At 42.7% G+C, this 19,615-nt stretch overlaps 1 protein-coding gene across 4 annotated transcripts in view; it reads left to right on the top strand.

Annotated features, from left to right (window-relative positions):
• The window catches only part of sobpa (sine oculis binding protein homolog (Drosophila) a), a 320,001-nt gene that overhangs the window by 74,884 nt on the left and 225,502 nt on the right, over positions 1-19,615 (top strand). For all 4 annotated transcript variants that reach the window (XM_078212389.1, XM_078212388.1, XM_078212391.1 and 1 more), the window contains exon 2: positions 14,663-14,801. In XM_078212389.1, coding sequence (XP_078068515.1) covers positions 14,663-14,801 — 139 coding nt within the window. The remainder of the gene's footprint in view (positions 1-14,662; positions 14,802-19,615) is intronic.

Genomic DNA, 19,615 nt, shown 5'->3' with positions numbered 1-19,615 from the left:
GCCATATGGTCTCTATCTGCACCTATTTCTTGTGGTAGACAAACAAGTGGAGATAACACCACAATCCAATCAGCCATGATCTTATTGAATGGTGGAGCCAATTGTAGAGTCAAGGGGCCAAATAACCTATTCCTGCTTCCATTGCTTACAATCTTACACTATGTTATTGGACTGGTAATTCAAGGCAGTAGGGGTGCAGGAGATGGGGATGATAGTGGGTGAGGTTAGGGTCAGTGGGTGGTGTGAAGATTTCAATACAGGAAGCATGGAACGTCGCATTTTCCGGCCTACTGAGATTAACCGTGGGATGTTTACCGACTGACCCACCTCCCAAAAGTGTTTCCGTTGTCATTCCCCCTACCTGTCTCCATTAAAATCATTTTGAGACTTTTCAAATTTTACTGTATCATCATTATAAAAGAATTATTACACACTTGGTTTATGTTGGATTTTCAATTGCAGTGACAGAAATTCTCAAATGAAGCTAACTAGTGCATTCACACCAGGGAAACCAGGGTAAGTATAATGCGTATCTCCTAGAAACACCAACAGTCAGTCATTTTCAAATCAAAACTTGAAATACATTGACATCAGGACATGTCCAAGAAATTCCCTTTCAGGAAATGGCGGGTTTTTAAAAGCTGCGTTTTTACAATTTTCTCTTTGCAGAGAAACACCAAATAAATTATAATTGTGACTCTTAGAAACAAACGGCTCATTTTACATTTTCCACTTCAAATCCTTTGTGCATGAACCAATGCGAAGGAGATAATGAAGAAGATAATGAAGCTGATCTTGTGAGGAGAGTAATGATAAGGCTATCAATGTTCGCTGATATAATAGAGTAAATTGCACAGCAATTTCCAGGGTCCGGATGTTCATTAGAACCTGCTGCTTTATAACGTGCACCAGCCAAAAACCCAAATCGTTACACAAGGTCAAAATCTTCAATAATCAGGTGACCATGGAGATGGTATAGAATGGAGTAACCACAGCATTTCCCCCAGAAATCCACAAGTTGCAGTCCAAGTTAACCCTCCTGCTCCACAGGAGGCATGGTATTGCTGTAACAATACCATGCCTTGAGACTGAAATACAGGAAAGGACATGAAGTTTCAGAATGTTCCCACTATTACCCACTAAACACACCAGAAAAAGTTAGAGTTGGTGCATTGAGGAGTAAATGTATTTTTAGTGCCATAGTAAGTTACTTACTGCCAAACAAGCACTTTGAACCCGGATAATTAATTATACAGGTGTTGAGTCTCAATCCTTCGAAATTTAATCAATATTTAAAAGATTTAAGGTTAACCTTTTCTTTACGTACCACTGGATGAGACGCCCAATGACAAGTTGTCATTCAACAGGATGAACGGCAAGTGACCTTCCTTCTCTGCTGACCACAAAATCTGTTTAATTCCTGTTCTATCCTTCAGTCAAATTGTTATTGACAGCCTCCAGTCCCATTTTCCAAACTAGTAGACTAGTTGGTACTGGAAGTTTCCAAAATCAGTGAAAGAAGCTGATTTTTCTGGGGAAACATTGATGAGTTGGTTGGAATGCCAACGGTTGGCAAGGCCCTGTACCTTGTTCTTGCTGCATACAGAATCTTTTGTCACCATACTAGTATTTTGTTGTCGATAGATGCATGGTTCAATTATTACATCATGAAATGTTCACCTGCCGTGTTTATATTGTAAACTATCCCATGTTGGTTTGCAGTATCGTTGTATTTGTTTCTGTTTTATTGGTTACAGTTAAGTCTGTAAGATTGGCCTTTATTTTTTGTTGAGTGCTAATATTGCTGTGTTCCTTAACCAGATGGGTTTCTGTGCTCTGTGTACAGTATCAATAATGGCAAAATGAAATGTGTTGCATATGTTTAAGCAAAGATACAAGCTGGAGCAAGTTCACACTCAACGGGCTTATAATGTCATCTGAACTTCTGCTCTAGAGACATTGTCAGTTGACCACTATCCTCTCTGTTTAAAATATTTTATTTAAAACTACCAGAATACACATGACAAGTATTGGTTCACTGAAAACTAAACCGTAGCGCTCCGAAAGTTCGTGCTACCAAATAAACCTGTTGGACTTTAACCTGGTGTTGTGAGACTACTTACTGTGCCTACCCCAGTCCAAGGCCGGCAACTCCACATCATGGCTACCATCAAATAAGGCTGTCCTAGTGTCTGTTTTCCTAGTATCTCAAGTATTTATTCTGTATTTTGGTTGTACTAGATGCTGATGACTTGTCAGTTAAAGATGACAGTCACTGCACTCGGGGAATAATTTCTTATGTGAAATACTTGCTGCCATTTTAATGACCTGATTGAGCAGTGTACAACTGTGCTTCCCTTAAATATGGCTGCCACAGAACGGCACCATTAGTTCGAGACACCATGACAGCAAATGTACGTAATAGAACTTATCTTTACTCATTTGTGGGACATGGGCATCGCTGGCTGGCCAGCATTTATTGCCTATCCCCAGTTGTCCTTGAACTAAGTGGCTCGCTAGGCCATTTCAGAGGGCAGTTGAGAGTCAATCACATTGCTGTGGCTCTGGAGTCACATGTAAGCCAGACCAGGTAAGAATGGCAGATTTCCTTTCCTAAAGGACATTAGTGAACCAGATAGGAAGTATGGAGAGAAAGGGAATATGAGTGTAGACTCACAAAAGACATAAAACTATAAGGTACTGAAATTATTGACCTGCCTCTGGTAAACCATCCTTGAGTATGTCTTGTCCTAACGCAGGACAAAGCCAGCAGAGGTGGCACGGCACAATGCTGATTTTTATTTGATTTATTATTGTCACATGTATTAACATACAGTGAAAAGTATTGTTTCTTGTGCTATACAGACAAAACATACCATTCATAGAGAAGGAAAGGAGAGAGTGCAGAATGTAGTGTTACAGTCATAGCTAAGGTGTAGAGAAAGATCAACTTAATGCAAGGTAAGTCCATTCAAAAGTCTGACAGCAGCAGGGAAGAAACTGTCCTTGAGTCGGTTCTTGTGACCTCAGACTTCTGTATCTTTTTCCTGATAGAAGGCGGAAGAGAGAATGTCCGAGGTGCGTGGGGTCCTTACTTATGCTGGCTGCTTTGCCAAGGCAGCGGGAAGTGTAGACAGAGTCAATGGATGGGAGGCTGGTTTGCGTGATGGATTGGGCTACATTCACGAACTTTTGTAGTTCCTTGCGGTCTTGGGCTGAGCAGGAGCCATACCAAGCTGTGATACAAGCAGAAAGAATGCTTTCTATGGTGCATCTGTAAAAGTTGGTGAGGGTCGTAGCTGACATGCCAAATTTCCTTACTCTTCTGAGAAAGTAGAGGCGTTGGTGGGCTTTCTTAACTATAGTGTCGGCATGGGGGGGACCAGGACACCTAAAAACTTGAAGCTCTCGACCCTTTTTACTTCGTCCCTGTTGATGTAAACAGAGGCATGTTCTCCTTTACGCTTCCTGAAGTTGATGACAATCTCCTTTTTGGTGACATTGAGGGAGAGACTGCTCTACAGTTGGGAGGGTATTGTCCTGGGACTCTGGACCTATGATGTCTCATGGCATCAGGTCAAGCATGGGCAAGGAAACATCCTGCTGATTACCATGTACCCCTGCTCGCCCCCTTGGCTCCTTTGCCTGTTCCTGTAAAAACCTTGTAAAATACCCCCTCTACACTCATCTGAGACTCACTGCTTCAGCTGATGAATCATGAATCAATACCTTTCCATGGTGGCAAGGGCGCAGATTATATCTTGGTGGGGGGCTTCAATGTCCATCACAGGAGGGGCTCGGTACCACAGACCAAGCTGGTCGGGTCCTAAAGGACATACCTGCTAGACTAGGACTGCGGCAGTTGGCAAAGGAGCCAAGGGAGGGAAAAACATACTTGATCTCGTCCTCACCAATCTGCCCGTCACAGATGCATCTGTCCATGACTGTATCAATCGTGTTGAGCTGAAACAAATGTTGGGTAAATGCCTTAAATGGTTATTGTGGCCCCTTCAAAATAACCTTAACTTTTCCTCAATCATATATTTTAAATTATGTCTTATTCAGTCTCTTATTGCCTCTGGTGTTGTAAATATCACCGTTTAGCTCTGAGTGATGCTGCAAACAATCCATTCCTGACAACAGACGACATAATTCACAAGCCTTTGGGAATTGGTGTTATCTCATCTGAGACTAACAGAATTATTGTATATATTCCATTGACCTGCGTCATTTTCCCCCAATATTTAGCTGTTTGCATTAGATTAGCAACTGTAGTAATTACACTAATGTTCAGTCATGGCACAGAAATTGAGACAGATTTTGTTTGGGAGGTAAAGTTTTTTTTTAAACTGTATCTTCACACAAACACGTTTTTCCCCTTTGGCGAATAGTGGGGAAGTGGTGAAAGGGTTTCTGAGTTGATTATCAGCCCCTTGAACCACATTACGAAGGCTCCTTCTGTCGCCAACAAATCCTGATGTTGGACATGAATCCAGAGCTTCTGGGTTCCAGATGTACCGATCCTTCCACTGTCCCACAAGACCTCTTTCTGACAAGGTATTAAGCAAGGATTACTGAGTCAAGACTGATAGATAGTGTACACAGCGGCCGTGATCTAATTGAATGGCAGGAGAGGCTCAGTGACTACTGTTCCTCTGTTCCTGTAAAAACCTTGTAAAATACCAAAATTGTTAACAATTACAATAGTTGCTGAACTTTCTACCTGCTTTTCCATTGATTTTTCTAATTAAAGAGAGCTTGCTGCCATTATGGAGCTGGGATGTGTGATAATATTAACAATAGTAGTTAGCAGTTCAGAATCATGTTGAGATTATTGGCACACTTCCTTCATTTCATCATTGTTCTGCCTTTGACTTGGGGTTAAGGGGGAGATAGGATCAGAGAATTTCTTTCATGTTATACTTTGACGGGTTGTCATTAGCCACTTTGACGCCAACTGGAACTTATACTGTTATAATGAGAAGTCATGGCGCATCACTCGGGTCCTCTATGCTGATGCAAAATTATGGATTCATTTTTCTGCTTCAATAAATGCTATTATGGTTATAAGGTTCTTTTTATGTTCGAATTCAGTCTTTATTAAATGGGGCCTTCTAATTACAAGACACTCTGATTTGGCCAACTGCCTCTACCCTTAAAACTTGGTCAAAAGTGATTTGATATTGGTTTGAAAATTGTTGCAATGGAATGGATGTTGTAGCCCTTAATGTTTGATGGCCAATCAACGATTTTGTGTTTTCAGTCATCTGTTCTTGCTTAAGATGAATGTTTGACATTATGAGTGGACAAAGATTGACCCTGTGGAGAGGGCGGACAATTAGATCTTAAGAGAGATGTCAACATTAATTACACCCAGCAAAAGTACTACTCCGCGTTCTGATTTCTGCACGTGGCATGACCCAAAGCTTTATAAATTCTGAAATGTGCCATGAAGTGTTTACAGCATCACCTCAGCAAAGGACCCTGTCATCTTTGAGCCTTGACAGCAATTTAATGAAATGACAAGAGAATCAAAAATTAATCCTGAGCATTGTTACTCCGTATATTATGAATACATTGCATGTTATAAATAAATTTAAAGAAAAAAAAACACATGCATTTAAATAGTATTTTTTCACAATCACTGAATGCTTAAAAGTGCCTTACAGTCAATGAAGTGTCGTCACTGTTGTAACATAGGACATGTAGCAGCTAATTTGTACACTGCGCAAACAGCAACTTGATAATGACCAGATAATAGGTTTACTTCTGATGTTGATAGAGGAATAAATATTGGCCAGGACACCATGGATCACCATGGATCCTAGTTTCTTCAAAAAATAGTGCTACAAGATCTTTTATGTCCAGCTGCACAGGTAAATCGGGCCTCAGTTTAATGTCTCACCTGAAAGACTGCCAGAGCAGGATGCTAAACTGCAGCTGAGGCTGAATCAGTGTTCTGTACATGTTTAACAAAATTTTCTTGCCCCTATTAATAAAACCTAGGATGCTTTATTAACTGTTCTCTCAACCTCTCCTACCACCTTCAATGATTAATGCGCATATACACTGAGATCCCTCTGCTCCTGAACCCCCTTTAGGGTTGTATCCTTCACTTTCTATTGTCCCTTCCTCCAAAAATGAATCACTTCACACTTCCCGGCATTAAATTTCATCAACAACAGAAACGGAAAATGCTGGAAAATCTCAGCAGGTCTGACAGTATCTGTTGAGAGAGAGTAGAGACAACGTTTCGAGTCTGGATGACCCTTCATCAGAGCTGAAATCGTCAGAAATTTCATCTGCCAACTATCTGCCCATTCCACCAATCTATATCCTTTTGAAATCTGACACTATTTTCCTTGTTGCTGACAATGCTTCTAAGTTTTGCATGGGGATCTAAACATGAATTAACCCCGACTCTCTGTTTTTCTTCACTCAGACAATTTCATATCTGTGTCATTATTTTCCCTTTTATTCTGAGAGTTCTAACTTTGCTTATAAGCCTGTTATGTGGCCTTTTATCAAATGATTTTTGGAAGTCCCCATAGACAACATCAGCAGATTCACTTTCATCAACCCTCTCTGCTATCTCATCAAAAAACCCCAGGAAATTATTTCAAGACAATTTTTCCTTAGCAAATGCATGCTGGATGTCCCTAATTAACCCATATTCATGAAAATGACTCCTAATTTTGTCCCGAATTATCGTTTCTAGAAGGTTCCTGGCCACTAAGGTTAAACTATCTGCATAACAACCTGTTCACTGTAGCTCAGTTCGGGTTCCGCCAGGGTCACTCAGCACCTGGCATCATTACAGTTTTAGTTCAAATATGGATAAAAGAGCTGAATGCCAGAGGTGAGGTAAGAGTGAATGCCCTTGATACCAAGGCAACATTTGACCGAGCAAGACATAAGAAACCCCAGCAAAACGAGTTGACAGCAAGCAGGAGAAAAACACTCCAGTGGTTGGAGTCATACCTAACATAAGAAAAGATGCTTGTGGTTGTTGAAGGTCAATCACCTCCACTACAGGACGTTGCTGCAGGATTTGTCAGGGTGGTGTTCCAAGACCAATCATCTTCAGCTGCTACATCAATGACCTTCCTGCCACCATAAGATGGAAAGATGTCCAAAGATGTGCAGCTTAGGTGGATTAGCCATTCGAAATAGCCTCTTGGTGTCCAAAAATGTGTAGGTTAGGGGGATTAGCGGGGTAAATGTGCAGGGTTACAGGCTTGGGGTCTGCCTGCATAAGATGTTCTGTCGGAGAGTTGGTGCAAACTCGATGGGCCGAATGGGGTTCTATGCTAAGGTCAGAAGTGAGGATGCTCACAGATGATTGCATAATGTTCAGTACCATTCACAACTCCTCCAATACTGAAGCAGTCCATGTCCAAATTCAGTAAGACCTGGACAACATTCAGGCTTGGGCTGATAAGTGACAAGTAACATTTGTGCCATGTAAGTGCCAGGCAATGACCATCTCCAACAAGAGAGAATCCAACCATTGCCCATTGATATTCAATGGCACTACCACTGCTGATGCCCGTATACTATCATCCTCCTGGGGGTTACCATTAAGCTGAACAGGACCAACAATATAAATACTCTTGAATGTAAGAGCAAGTCAGAAACTAGCAATTCTGCAGTGCGTACTAAGCAACTGAAGGCACTGCCACCAATGGTGAAGTAATTATTCTTGTGGATCGTAATAACTTGGCTTCACGTTATAAAGGGTTTATAATCAATAATATGTACAATCAAAGGTCTGACAGAACTGCTATTCACATCTACTCTCCTTCTCCCTGAGGCTCCTTTCCACTCCAGGATGCACACCCTTGCATCCCATGGGTTTGGCTTCCTGCACTGCCTCTCCATAGGGTCTGGCCCAATCATGTGGCTCTCAGGGATCACCCTCTTGAAGGGGCCACACTATCACAGGGATGCAAGAGAGTTCAAAATTAGATGAGCATAGATATCATAGAGGTGTGGCTAGGTACATTGACCAAATGTCTACTGTACTTCATTAGCTGTAAATGGCTTTAGGGCATTCTGATGTCATGATTGGTGCTATATAAATGCAAGTCCTCCTTTCTTTAGATACTCTATATCAAGTATTGGAGTAGAAGGATCAATTTTTGAATGGGCTATCTGGAAATTTTTAAGATGTAACGTCGATACCAAGAGCTGGATATTAAGTTGGGGATGGAATGGAAGCAGTTGGATTGCTTTAAGATTGGGAAACTCAGAGGAATGGGTTTCCCTCAGGTCATGTGGAATTGTGTGCAAAGGTGAGGGGTGGGGGGTGGTTAAGAGATTGAAGGTCTTGGGGATATCTGATGAGCTGGGCAGGGTGGTGTGGGGAGATGGGAGGCCTTGTGAGGAAAATCAGAAGGGTCCAGGAGGGAAGATCAGGAAGATCTGGGCAAGGAGATGGGAAGGGTTAGTGGAACATTAAAGCAAGTGAAGTATAGCCATCAGATAAATGTATAATAATTGCTTTGTTGTCCAACAGTCCTCGCTGCTGTTTAGTAACTTCAGAGGCTATTTCCAAGGGCTGAAATGGTTGCTACGAGAGGACACAGGTTTAAGGTGCTGGGGGGTAGGTACAGGGGGGATGTCAGGGGTAAGTTTTTCACTCAGAGGGTGGTGGGTGAGTGGAATCGGCTGACGTCGGTGGTGGTGGAGGCAAACTCGTTGGGGTCTTTTAAGAGACTTCTGGATGAGTACATGGGATTTAATGGGATTGAGGGCTATAGATAGGCCTAGAGGTGGGGATGTGATCGGCGCAACTTGTGGGCCGAAGGGCCTGTTTGTGCTGTGGCTTTCTATGTTCTATGTTCTATGTAACCCTGTTTCCCAAGGAACGTTCAGCTAACAAGGGCTAAATTTAAAATGGTGGTTAATTATGAGCCTCATCACAAGATTAGAATTGCCAAACCATTTCCTGGGAGCAGATTGTCTGCCTGCACTCATCCACCATCCATTGAAACTTGACCTGGACCTGTTCGGATTGCGAGTCAGATTTCTAACACTTCAACCTGACCCAAATGGCCCATTCTTGGGACTTAACATCTCCAACCTCCGCTCCCCAGCCCCATACAGTCTGTTGTTCAAAAATACAGTTTAGCTTTCGTATCTCATAGCGTGGAGGCATTTAGTGCTGAGGCGATTTGAATTCTTTATAACTTTTTTCCAATAACCAAGAGAATCCCACCCTTGATCTACTTTTACATTACACTTCACCTGATGAAGGAGCAGCGCTCCGAAAGCTTATGATTTCAGCCTGCTGTCGTTTGGCCTCTCATCTTGTCCACCCCAGTCCAACACCGGCTGGTTCTACATCGTATTTTTACACTGCCCTCTGGCAGTAGAAGGCAATTCTGTGCATCACATTTTGTGTAATTTGTACATTTAAACCATTTAATTATCAAGTTTTATCTTCCATTTCCAGAAGCCAGATCAAAAGAAACTTGTTTTAAAACAGACAACAATGAAACCAAAATATTTAGCATCTGAAAATAATCAAAACAATTTTGGAAGGAAATACTTTAAGAAAATAATGAGCACTTCAAACTATCTTCAAAAACGGTGTAAGAAGATTTGATGGTGTCATTAGCTGTGTTATTATCTGAGTCACTGATGCTTTATCCTTGTGGAATAAACTTGAGTTGTCTTGCCAAAAGCAGCTGAAACCATTCTGTAGCCTGATGCGGCTCATCGGTGTGGCGAGTTCATGAAATATTCCCTGTGCCAGAAGGAAAGTTGGGAAATTTGTCACATCAGGCTCACACTAGCACAACCTCCTGCTGGTTACCACCGACAGTCCTCTGTCAGCTGATAAATCGGCACTTCTCCTGTTGTGTATCACACTGAGTAAGATTAACACATGCTCAGTTGCAGGCAGCCATTGTTGAACTAACTTGATTTACACTTCCCCCAGCAGAGAGGCAGCAAGAGAGGGCAATCTAACAAAATGTTCAGATCTTGTAATAAATTACACTTCCATTTGAAAACCACTCGGGGGGGGGGGGGAAAGCACCAAGGATAACATGTGCACAGAATATACACCAGATGAGAAACTTCAATGTTTATCACCAAGCCTTGTGACTGAGCTGACCGAGTCCTGAAGGACATCTCTGTGATACTGAGCTTGCGATGTGGAGATGCCGGCCGTTGGACTGGGGTAAGGACAGTACGAAGTCTCACGACACCAGGTTAAAGTCCAACAGGTTTATTTGGTAGCACGAGCTTTCGGAGTGTCGCTCCTTCTTCAGGTGAGTGAAGAGTTGTGTTCACAAACAGGGCATACACAGACACAGACTCAATTTACAAGATAATGGTTGGAATGCGAGTCTTTACAGGTAATCAAGTCTTAAAGGTACAGACAATGTGAGTGGAGAGCTTGCAGCAGGAGGTCAGTGAACCAACACAACGGACAACCTACCTTTGCCCTTGTCCTCACCAATTTCCCTGTTGCTGATGTCTTTGTAGTTGAGTTGATCCTTTAGTTGGCATGTAGGTCTTTTGGGAACAAAGGATTCTCATGAAGCTGCAGTGCCTCTTATAGATGAGTATCCAGGATATTGGTTCCCTGGTGGAATTGGAAGCTGGAACAAGTACTTTGGCTGCCTGAGAAGACTTTCAGCTATGATGGTTCACCTGTTTCATACGTTTGTTGTGTTTCAGAGGTTCCTTTGTTGGATATGCTTTCTTCAGGATATTTTATACTGTAGTCCCTGAAAGTTAGTTTCAGCCACATGACTACAGGGTTACCACTTCTATGTTCCAGTTCACAACGATGCAATAGCAGCTGACAATGGTTGTTTCTGCTCCATATATATGAGTTCATATATTCTCCTTTGTTCAATATTGGCATTCTAAGACCAATAGTCTGAAGATTTCATATTCCTCAATGGCTGGTTCATCCTTACACAATAAGATGTTTAAACCTCACAGGTGGCTATAAAGTATCCTTATTCAGGTCCATGTTGAATGTAACAACTTCAAAGGTGACTGGTTGTTGCTTCAAGTTATGAAGGGTTTATCGTCTATTAAATATGTACAAACGATGTACATATATAAACAACAATATCTACAGAACTGTGATACATGTCTAGTCTCCTCTCCTCCATGGCTCTAACTGAGGTTCCTCCCTGACCCGAGACATGCGCCCTTGCTCCTGATTGGCTCGGCTTCCCGTGCTGCCTCTCCATAGAGTGTAAAACCTGTAAGTGTTGATGCTCAGAGAGACATGGGTATATTTGTATAAAGAACACAAAAGGTTAACATGCAGGTATGGCAAGCAATTCGAAAAGCAAATGGCAAATTGGCCTTTATTGCAAAGAGGTTATAGTAAAAAAATAATTAAGCCTTGGCACAATTGCACATGGATTTGGTGAGACCGCACCTGGAATACTGGTCTCCATATCTAAAGAAAGATATATTAGCATTAGAGGCAGTACAGCAAAGGTTCACCAGATAGGCCCCTGACATGAGAGGGTTATCCTATGATGAGAGGCCGTGTCAATTGGATCAATATTTTCTGAAGAATGCCAGTGCCACCCTAGTCATAAGATCTCAAAGTGTCTCATGATTTAAGTGAGGTTCCCTTCATGATTGAGACCAGTTGAAATATGTTTCTGGGTTGAAACGGAGAGGAATCCAACCATTTGGTGGGTAATTGTGTCCTCAAATTTAAAAAGTATCAGGCTATGTATTTTGAAGTAGAAATATTTGACAGCTGCCATAGTGGAGTAGATTATCATAAGAGCAATTAAGGGACCTTCAAATAAACCCAGTGGCACTAGGTTAATTGAGTTTTCACCCCTCCTTTGTATTGCACTGGATAAACGATCTGTCACGGCAAATACCGGCTGTTGCTGAACTGAGTGAGTTGGTTTATTGCTGGAAACACACTTGCAGTCCATTACATTTCTACTTGTGATGCTGTCGTAAACACTTGCGTTAGGTATTAATCTGATATGTTTGTCCAAATGTATGGGGTGAAATGAAATATCAGGACAAAAGCTCACACCTTTTTCTATTAGCTGGTGCCTGGGGATATATTGGTATAAGTACCAGAATGCTGTGGCTTAGCGCTTTAACGTACTGTTTTCATGCAGGCAAATTAATCTTTAAAAAAGTTAATTTAGTTGGATCTCTTGCCTGTTTTCATGTTCTCTGCCAGAACTCCATGGAGACAGTGGGAACAAGCTGCTGTGTTTGGCTGCAGCATTTCCTACCCATGCACACAAGCTGGAAAAAAGATTCTGTTTTTGTAATGTCGATGAAAATGTGCGCCACGCAAAAATATTGATATTTGCTTTTATGTAGTGTTTTACCATTTTTAATTAGCTCAAAGCACTTTACACAGTAGCTGTGACACACATACACACAAGGGGTATTTTTACCACTGTTTAGTGTTCGTCTGTGCTTACAGTAAAATTGCTGGCGAATCTTTTGTCTGGGTGAATCTCAGGGGATTAGCAGTAAGGATGTGTGTTGTAAAGGAACGTGGAGGGGGTGGGGTAGAGGGGTGAAGCAAGGATTTGGTGAAGGAAATCTGGGGGTGGATTCTGGTGAGGTATAGAAATGATTAGTTTCTAAGATCTTTGAGCACATTGAAATTTAACATTTGACATGTTAAGACAAATAAAAACACTAAGACCCAAATCTCTAAACAGGTAGTTACACATCCATAAATGATTTGTTTTTTAAAAAATTAAAACTGAATGTTTTATTTTTGGCCTGTTTCTCTTGTTACACAGATGAGTGGAATATATTGTTCTCCCAGTGACCTGGCCAAGATTCCTTCCTTGGCCAATGCCTTCAAAAACAAGTTAACTAGGCATTCGCCAGACTTGTTGTTTTTGGAACATAGATGTATGCAAATTGTTACATAACACCAATAACTACACTTGTAAAGTAACTTGGTTGATTGTGAAGAGGTTTTGCGATTCCTGAGGATGTAATAAAATGCTACGTAAATGCACATTTTTTTCCGTCTTCCTCCCTGTTCTGCTTTCTGAAAGTCAGACAGCCTTTCTCAGATCTGCTTTGTAATGTGTTGCAAACCGATTTGTGAAGTGTGAAAATATGTATGCTGTATTTTTAAGCGTTTTCATTTTAAAATAAATGCTTTGAATAGTGCTTTGAATAATGCTTTGAATAGTGATATGAGTGCACATAAAGGAAGTGAAATAAAATGTTATCCACATTAATGCTAATTTTATTTTATGTTTATTAAAGTCACATTTTAGCTTTCCAGCCAACATGACAACAATTGTATAACAACACCAACAAGAGATTTATTAGAATAAAATTCCCGTCAGTCTGTTCGTCTTGCGCTCGTCAGGTTAATGCGCAAGAAATTACTAATAGTAACGGGGGAACAATAATTTATCTTGCATGAGAAGAGAGTGCTGATTGGTTGGCAGATGAACTCTGGTGGAGGCGTTGCCATTGCAAATACAGCATGAAACAGTTAACTGCTCAGCTTTGTTTAATTTCAAAAGCTGGGCAGTTAACTGTTCCATGCTTCATTGGGCTTTGATTGGGTAAACTGGGGTTGTTCTCCCTGGAAAGACGGAGGATGAGGGGAGACTTAATAGAGGTGTATAAAATTATGAAAGGCATAGATAGGGTGAACGGTGGGAAGCTTTTCCCCAGGTCGGTGGTGACGTTCACGAGGGGTCATAGGTTCAAGGTGAAGGGGGGGAGGTTTAACACAGATATCAGAAGGACATATTTTACACAGAGGGTGGTGGGGGCCTGGAATGCACTGCCAGGCAAGGTGGTGGAGGCGGACACACTGGGAACGTTTAAGACTTATCTAGATAGCCATATGAACGGAGTGGGAATGGAGCGATACAAAAGAATGGTCTAGTTTGGACCAGGGAGCGGCACGGGCTTGGAGGGCCGAAGGGCCTGTTCCTGTGCTGTATTGTTCTTTGTTCATTATCCATGGCAATGACTCCACCAATCAGAGTCCACTTGCCAACCAATCAGCACTCTCTTCTCTTGCAGTATGAACTGTTGTTCTCTCATTACTGCTGGTAGTTGCTGCTGAGCATCACTGAGATCTGAATTCTGCATAATGACCTTTTTCTAAAAAAAGGTATGAAAATAAACCTTGCATTTCAAGCTGATACACGGCACGGTGGCACAGTGTTTAGCATTACTGCCTCACAGCGCCAGGGACCCGGGTTTGATTCCGGCCTTGGGTCACTGTGCGGAATCTGCACATTCTCCCCATGTCTGCATGGGTTTCCTCCAGTTTCCTCCCACAGTCTGAAATACGTGATGGGGGTTAGTTGCATTGGCCATGCTAAATTCTCCCTCGGTGGACCTGAACAGGCGCCGGAGTGTGGCGACTAGGGGATTTTCACAGTAACTTCATTGCAGTATCAATGTAAGCCTACTTCTGACACTAATAAATAAACTTTAAACTGATACATTTTTTTAAATGGCTGAGACAGTCAGTTTGAGCTTTGAACACATCAAATTTTTGTATTTGACTTACCATCAGCACAGTGGGCAGAAGATGGGTCAAAGTATCTTGTGAATGGATTTGATAGAGGGTGAGGTTCTATTAATGCACTCATCTGCCAGAATGATTATTCATTGCTTACACCAACATTTAATTATTTTCTGTCAGAATTTTGCAGAAAACACCATGAATGAACTCCTTGGCTGGTATGGCTATGATAAGGTGGAATTAAAAGAAGGGGAAGACATTGAGATTAAGAACTACCCTGTGGATGTTGAGGGCCGCCAACATGTTTCTGTGTTGAAAGGTAAAGAAAGCCTCTGTCTTGCATTGTGTACACTTTGTTCATCTTATATTGCATGTGTTGGTTGACTGTTGACAGAAACTCTCTCAAGCTGCCCCTTGCAGTCTTTATGCAAAATTCACTTATATTTTATTGTTTCTCGAAGGATAAGTGCTTGCATTGGATCTTTATCTGGAAGTTTATTTTTACTTTAATTGTAGCTTTAGTTCAACAAGGGCCCTGGAATTTTTTAAGTGTTATTTTGTTTTTAAACCTCAGATGATCTTAATCCTCATCATAGTTGTGTCTTTTGTCTCCCAATTCTGCTTATATTCACGCAGATAAAAGCAAAATACTGTGGATGCTGGAATCTGAAACAAAAACAGAAAATGCTGAAAAAACTCAGCAAGTCTGATAGCATCTGTGGAGAGAGAATAGAGCAAATGTTTCGAGTCTGGATGATACATTGGCACTATTCTCTCTCCACAAATGCTCAGACCTGCTGAGTACTGCTGTTGTTGTGCAGTACGATATCAAATATCTTTTGGAAGTCCATGTACACCCATCAACAGCATAACAGCATTGCCCTCATCGACTGTCTGAGTTTCCTCACCAAAGAAAATCAAGCAAATTTGGTCAAACATGAGTTGCCCTGAACAAATCATTAATTAACCCGCATTTGCACAAGTGACTATTAATTTTGTCCTGAACTGTTGTTTTTACAATCTTTCCCACCATGAAGGGTAAGTTTGACTTCTTCTTCCCAAGTAGGGATTGAGGGATAAATTGAGTGTATGAGTTGATCGGTTGATTTGTGCCAGTGGGTCATGCCTTAATGGCCATTCCCTGTTCTTAAAAAAAAAAAAATTCTGTTTTATACCTGTTTGGCCTGGATTTTCCATGGAGTTGCAATGATCATCAGATTGTCTCTCCACTCGAACTTTTCCCCACCTCGACACTGCTCCTCATTTCTTGCTGGATCTTTCAAAACCGGCTTCTCCAAAAATGCAGCGACCTTCGAGGAGCTCCATTCACAGCGTTGTAGTGTCAAAGGGAAGATGAGACACCCCATCCATTTTACAGCACTAGTTACCTTACGGTAAGTTTAAATGCCCAGTGTGAATGTTAGTGAATGGTTGAGTGGATGAATAGGTAGGGTGGTAGGTGGATGAGGTAGGTCGGTAGGGCGTATGAGGTAAGTGGTTAGATGGCAGATGGTGGTGGTAGTCGGATCCAGGACTAATCAGGTCAGGTTAGGTTGGGAGGGGAAGGGGATGGGGAGTAGTCAGGTCTGGTCAGGGTGGGTAGTCAGGTTGGATCAGGGGTAGTTGGGGGTCAAGGAGGGGGGTGAGCTGGAGGGGTCAGGGCGGGGCAGTGGGGGAAGTTTTGTAGTTAACCAGAATTGTACTGGGATTATTCAATCTAAGATTTTCTGGTTAACTATTCAGGTAAATCCCACAGAATTGCCCAATAACCCTGACTCTAATCCAGACACTTTTGTGTGTGTGTGCGTGTTTGGGAGGGGGGGGGGGGTGCAGTTTCAGGGAGCAGAGAAATTGCCTTTTTGAAGTTCAAACCTGCCAGGCAATTTCCACGGAGATCAGGGCATTGGGACTCCTGCAGGGTCTCGAAGTGCATCTTGCACTGCAGTCTGATCTCTGACGGTGAAGATGCTCATTCACCAGTTTAGGGAAAACACAACTCATTTATTTACATGTTAAATTGTGCAGAGGATTACGGCCTTGTGGTTGAAATCAGTTCCCGAGATGACACCGAGTCCAGAGGCCTGCACTTACCAGGGTGATCCCCACTCCTGCTCCCTGATTGGTCTCCCCAGATCAGGTGACCCTTATTCTGCAGATTGACTCTTAAAGGGACACCGACGTTCGGAGACTGGAAGATCTGGGCCACTATCTCAATACCTGTTGGACTGTGACTGTTAGTAAAGAACCAGCATGCAGTGTGGTTCCATCTGCTCAGGGCATGGTTTTTACTATTCTAAATGTTGCTAGTGTTAATTACGATGTGGAGATGCCGGCGTTGGACTGGGGTAAACACAGTAAGAAGTTTAACAACACCAGGTTAAAGTCCAACAGGTTTATTTGGTAGCAAAAGCCACACAAGCTTTCGAGGCTCTGAGCCCCTTCTTCAGGTGAGTGGGAATTCTGTTCACAAACAGAACTTATAAGACACAGACTCAATTTACATGAATAATGGTTGGAATGCGAATACTTACAACTAATCCAGTCTTTAAGAAACAAAACAATGGGAGTGGAGAGAGCATCAAGACAGGCTAAAAAGATGTGTATTGTCTCCAGACAAGACAGCCAGTGAAACTCTGCAGGTCCACGCAACTGTGGGAGTTACAAATAGTGTGACATAAATTCTGATTCTAGGATCGCATGATAAAGACTCAGGAGGAAAAAAGCAGAAATATTTATGTGAAATAGTGTGACATAAACCCAATATCCCGGTTGAGGCCGTCCTTGTGTGTGCGGAACCTGGCTATCAGTTTCTGCTCCGCGACTCTGCGCTGTCGTGTGTCGCGAAGGCCGCCTTGGAGAACGCCCACCCGAATATCAGAGGCCGAATGCCCGTGACCGCTGAAGTGCTCCCCAACAGGAAGAGAACAGTCCCGCCTGGTGACTGTCGAGCGGTGTTCATTCATCCGTTGTCGCAGCGTCTGCATAGTTTCCCCAATGTACCATGCCTCGGGACATCCTTTCTTGCAGCGTATTGTTTTGTTTCTTAAAGACTGGATTAGTTGTAAGTATTCGCATTCCAACCATTATTCATGTAAATTGAGTCTGTGTCTTATAAGTTCTGTTTGTGAACAGAATTCCCACTCACCTGAAGAAGGGGCTCAGAGCCTCGAAAGCTTGTGTGGCTTTTGCTACCAAATAAACCTGTTGGACTTTAACCTGGTGTTGTTAAACTTCTTACAGTGTTAATTACCACAGACAATGTGCAGCTCATTTGCAGCCATTATATTTTAACACGCATGTTTAATTTGTGGTTTTACTGCATCTCCCAGGATTATTTTGGGGATTAACATATTGGTCTTTTTGTTTCACGAGTTAGGTTTCATTTAGAAAACGTTGTCATTGTGTTGGGGGGTTTTAAGAAGGACATATGAACAGGAAAGCATGGAGCATCTTTAGACAAGAACAGAGGATGCCAGAAAAATTCGTAGAATCCCTACTGTGCAGAAAGAAGCCATTTGGCCTGACGGGTCTGCACCGACTCTCTGAAAGAGCATCCCACCCAGGCCTGCCCCACTGCCCTATCCCCGCGCCATGGCCTGTCCACCTATCCTGCACACCTTTGGACTGGGGGAAGAAACCAGAGCACCCGGTAGAAACCCATGCAAACACAAGGAGAATGCACAAAGTCCGCGCAGACAGGGACCCAAGGCCAGAATCAAACCCAGGTCTCTGGCACTGTGAGGCAGCAGTACTAACCATTGTGCCACCGTGCCACCCACCCAGGTTCCCCCAGCATCTATCAGGAGAGAAGCACAGTCAATGTTTTGAGTTCTTCGACTCTTCATCAGAACTAGCACCTTTAGAGTTTATATTTAAAATCCCTCTACATGTCTGAGTAAGTGGAAGCCACAGCAGCTGGCATATCTAAGGCCGTGAATGCTGCTGCAATATGATTTTCAGCTTGTTAATGAAACTTTGGTGAACGCTTTATGCATATTAACTGCACCAATTAACCGTTTTGCCATTACAAATCCAATAAGGTGCCATGCCGGATGATGCATCTTTCAGTTCTGTTTGATTTAATGAATCACTTCAGGTACTCCGCAGTTACTAATGATCTACTAATAGGCTTCGAAAGAAATGCAGTCGTCAAAAATCCTGCTGTGCAGCTCTCAAGTTTATAAGCAGAGCTCCAGTACTCTCTTGTTGCTAATTATCTGTTCTTCATCTTATGTGGTAGATGTAAGATTATGGACAGAATGAGGCACAAAATGTTGAGTCTACCTTGCTTCTGCCACTATATAGATGTCAAACTCTGTTAAAGATTCAAAGAGATTAATATGCAGCTTGATAATTGATAAGTAATCGTGACTGCCCTTCAAGTGGCCTCAGCAGTTATAAATTGCTATGGTTAACCAATAAGTGCAAGTTTAGGGTGAATTTTCCGCTCAGATCAGGCTACCAGTGGGAAGGCAGTTTGCGTTTTGACTGACAGAGGCAGGAGGAAGTGGCACACTGACACAGTGGTTAGCACTGCTGCCTCAAAGCTCCAGGGACCCGGGTTCAATTCCGGCCCTGGCTGACTGTGTAGAGTTTGCATGTTCTCCCTGTGTCTGTGTGGGTTTCCTCCGGGTGCTCCGGTTTCCACCCACAGTCCAAAGATGTGCAGGGTAGGTTGATTAGCCATGCTAAATTGACCCTTAGTGTCCCAGAGTGCATAGGTTGGATGGATTAGCCATGGGAAATGTGTGGGGTTATGGATATTGGGTGGGGGCGAGGGTCTTGGTGAGAGACTCTGTCAGAGAGTCGGTGCAGATTTGATGGCCCGATAGGCCTCTTCTGCACTGTAGGGATTCTATGAACATTTCACCTGGCACTGGTCTGCTTCCTAGCTGGTGTGGGCATGAGGGCACAGATCAGCTAACAACGGGTGAAAATCAGGTGGGACTGTCATTTCCCGGTTTCCAGGTAAGTGGCGGGGATGGGATTTCGGAAGGGTCTCACGAGGTTTAGAGTGAACTGGGGTGGCAGTTGGGCAGTTCTGGAGTTGGGGAGGCTGGGCCTTTCCTTGTGGCACCCAAATGAACAATACTGCCCCGCAAGGCCCTGCAGAGAAAGACTGTTCTTTCTGGA

Source organism: Mustelus asterias, chromosome 5 (assembly GCF_964213995.1).
Source record: "Mustelus asterias chromosome 5, sMusAst1.hap1.1, whole genome shotgun sequence".
Classification (NCBI taxonomy): Eukaryota; Metazoa; Chordata; class Chondrichthyes; order Carcharhiniformes; family Triakidae; genus Mustelus; species Mustelus asterias.
This window is presented reverse-complemented; position numbering and strand designations above follow the sequence as displayed.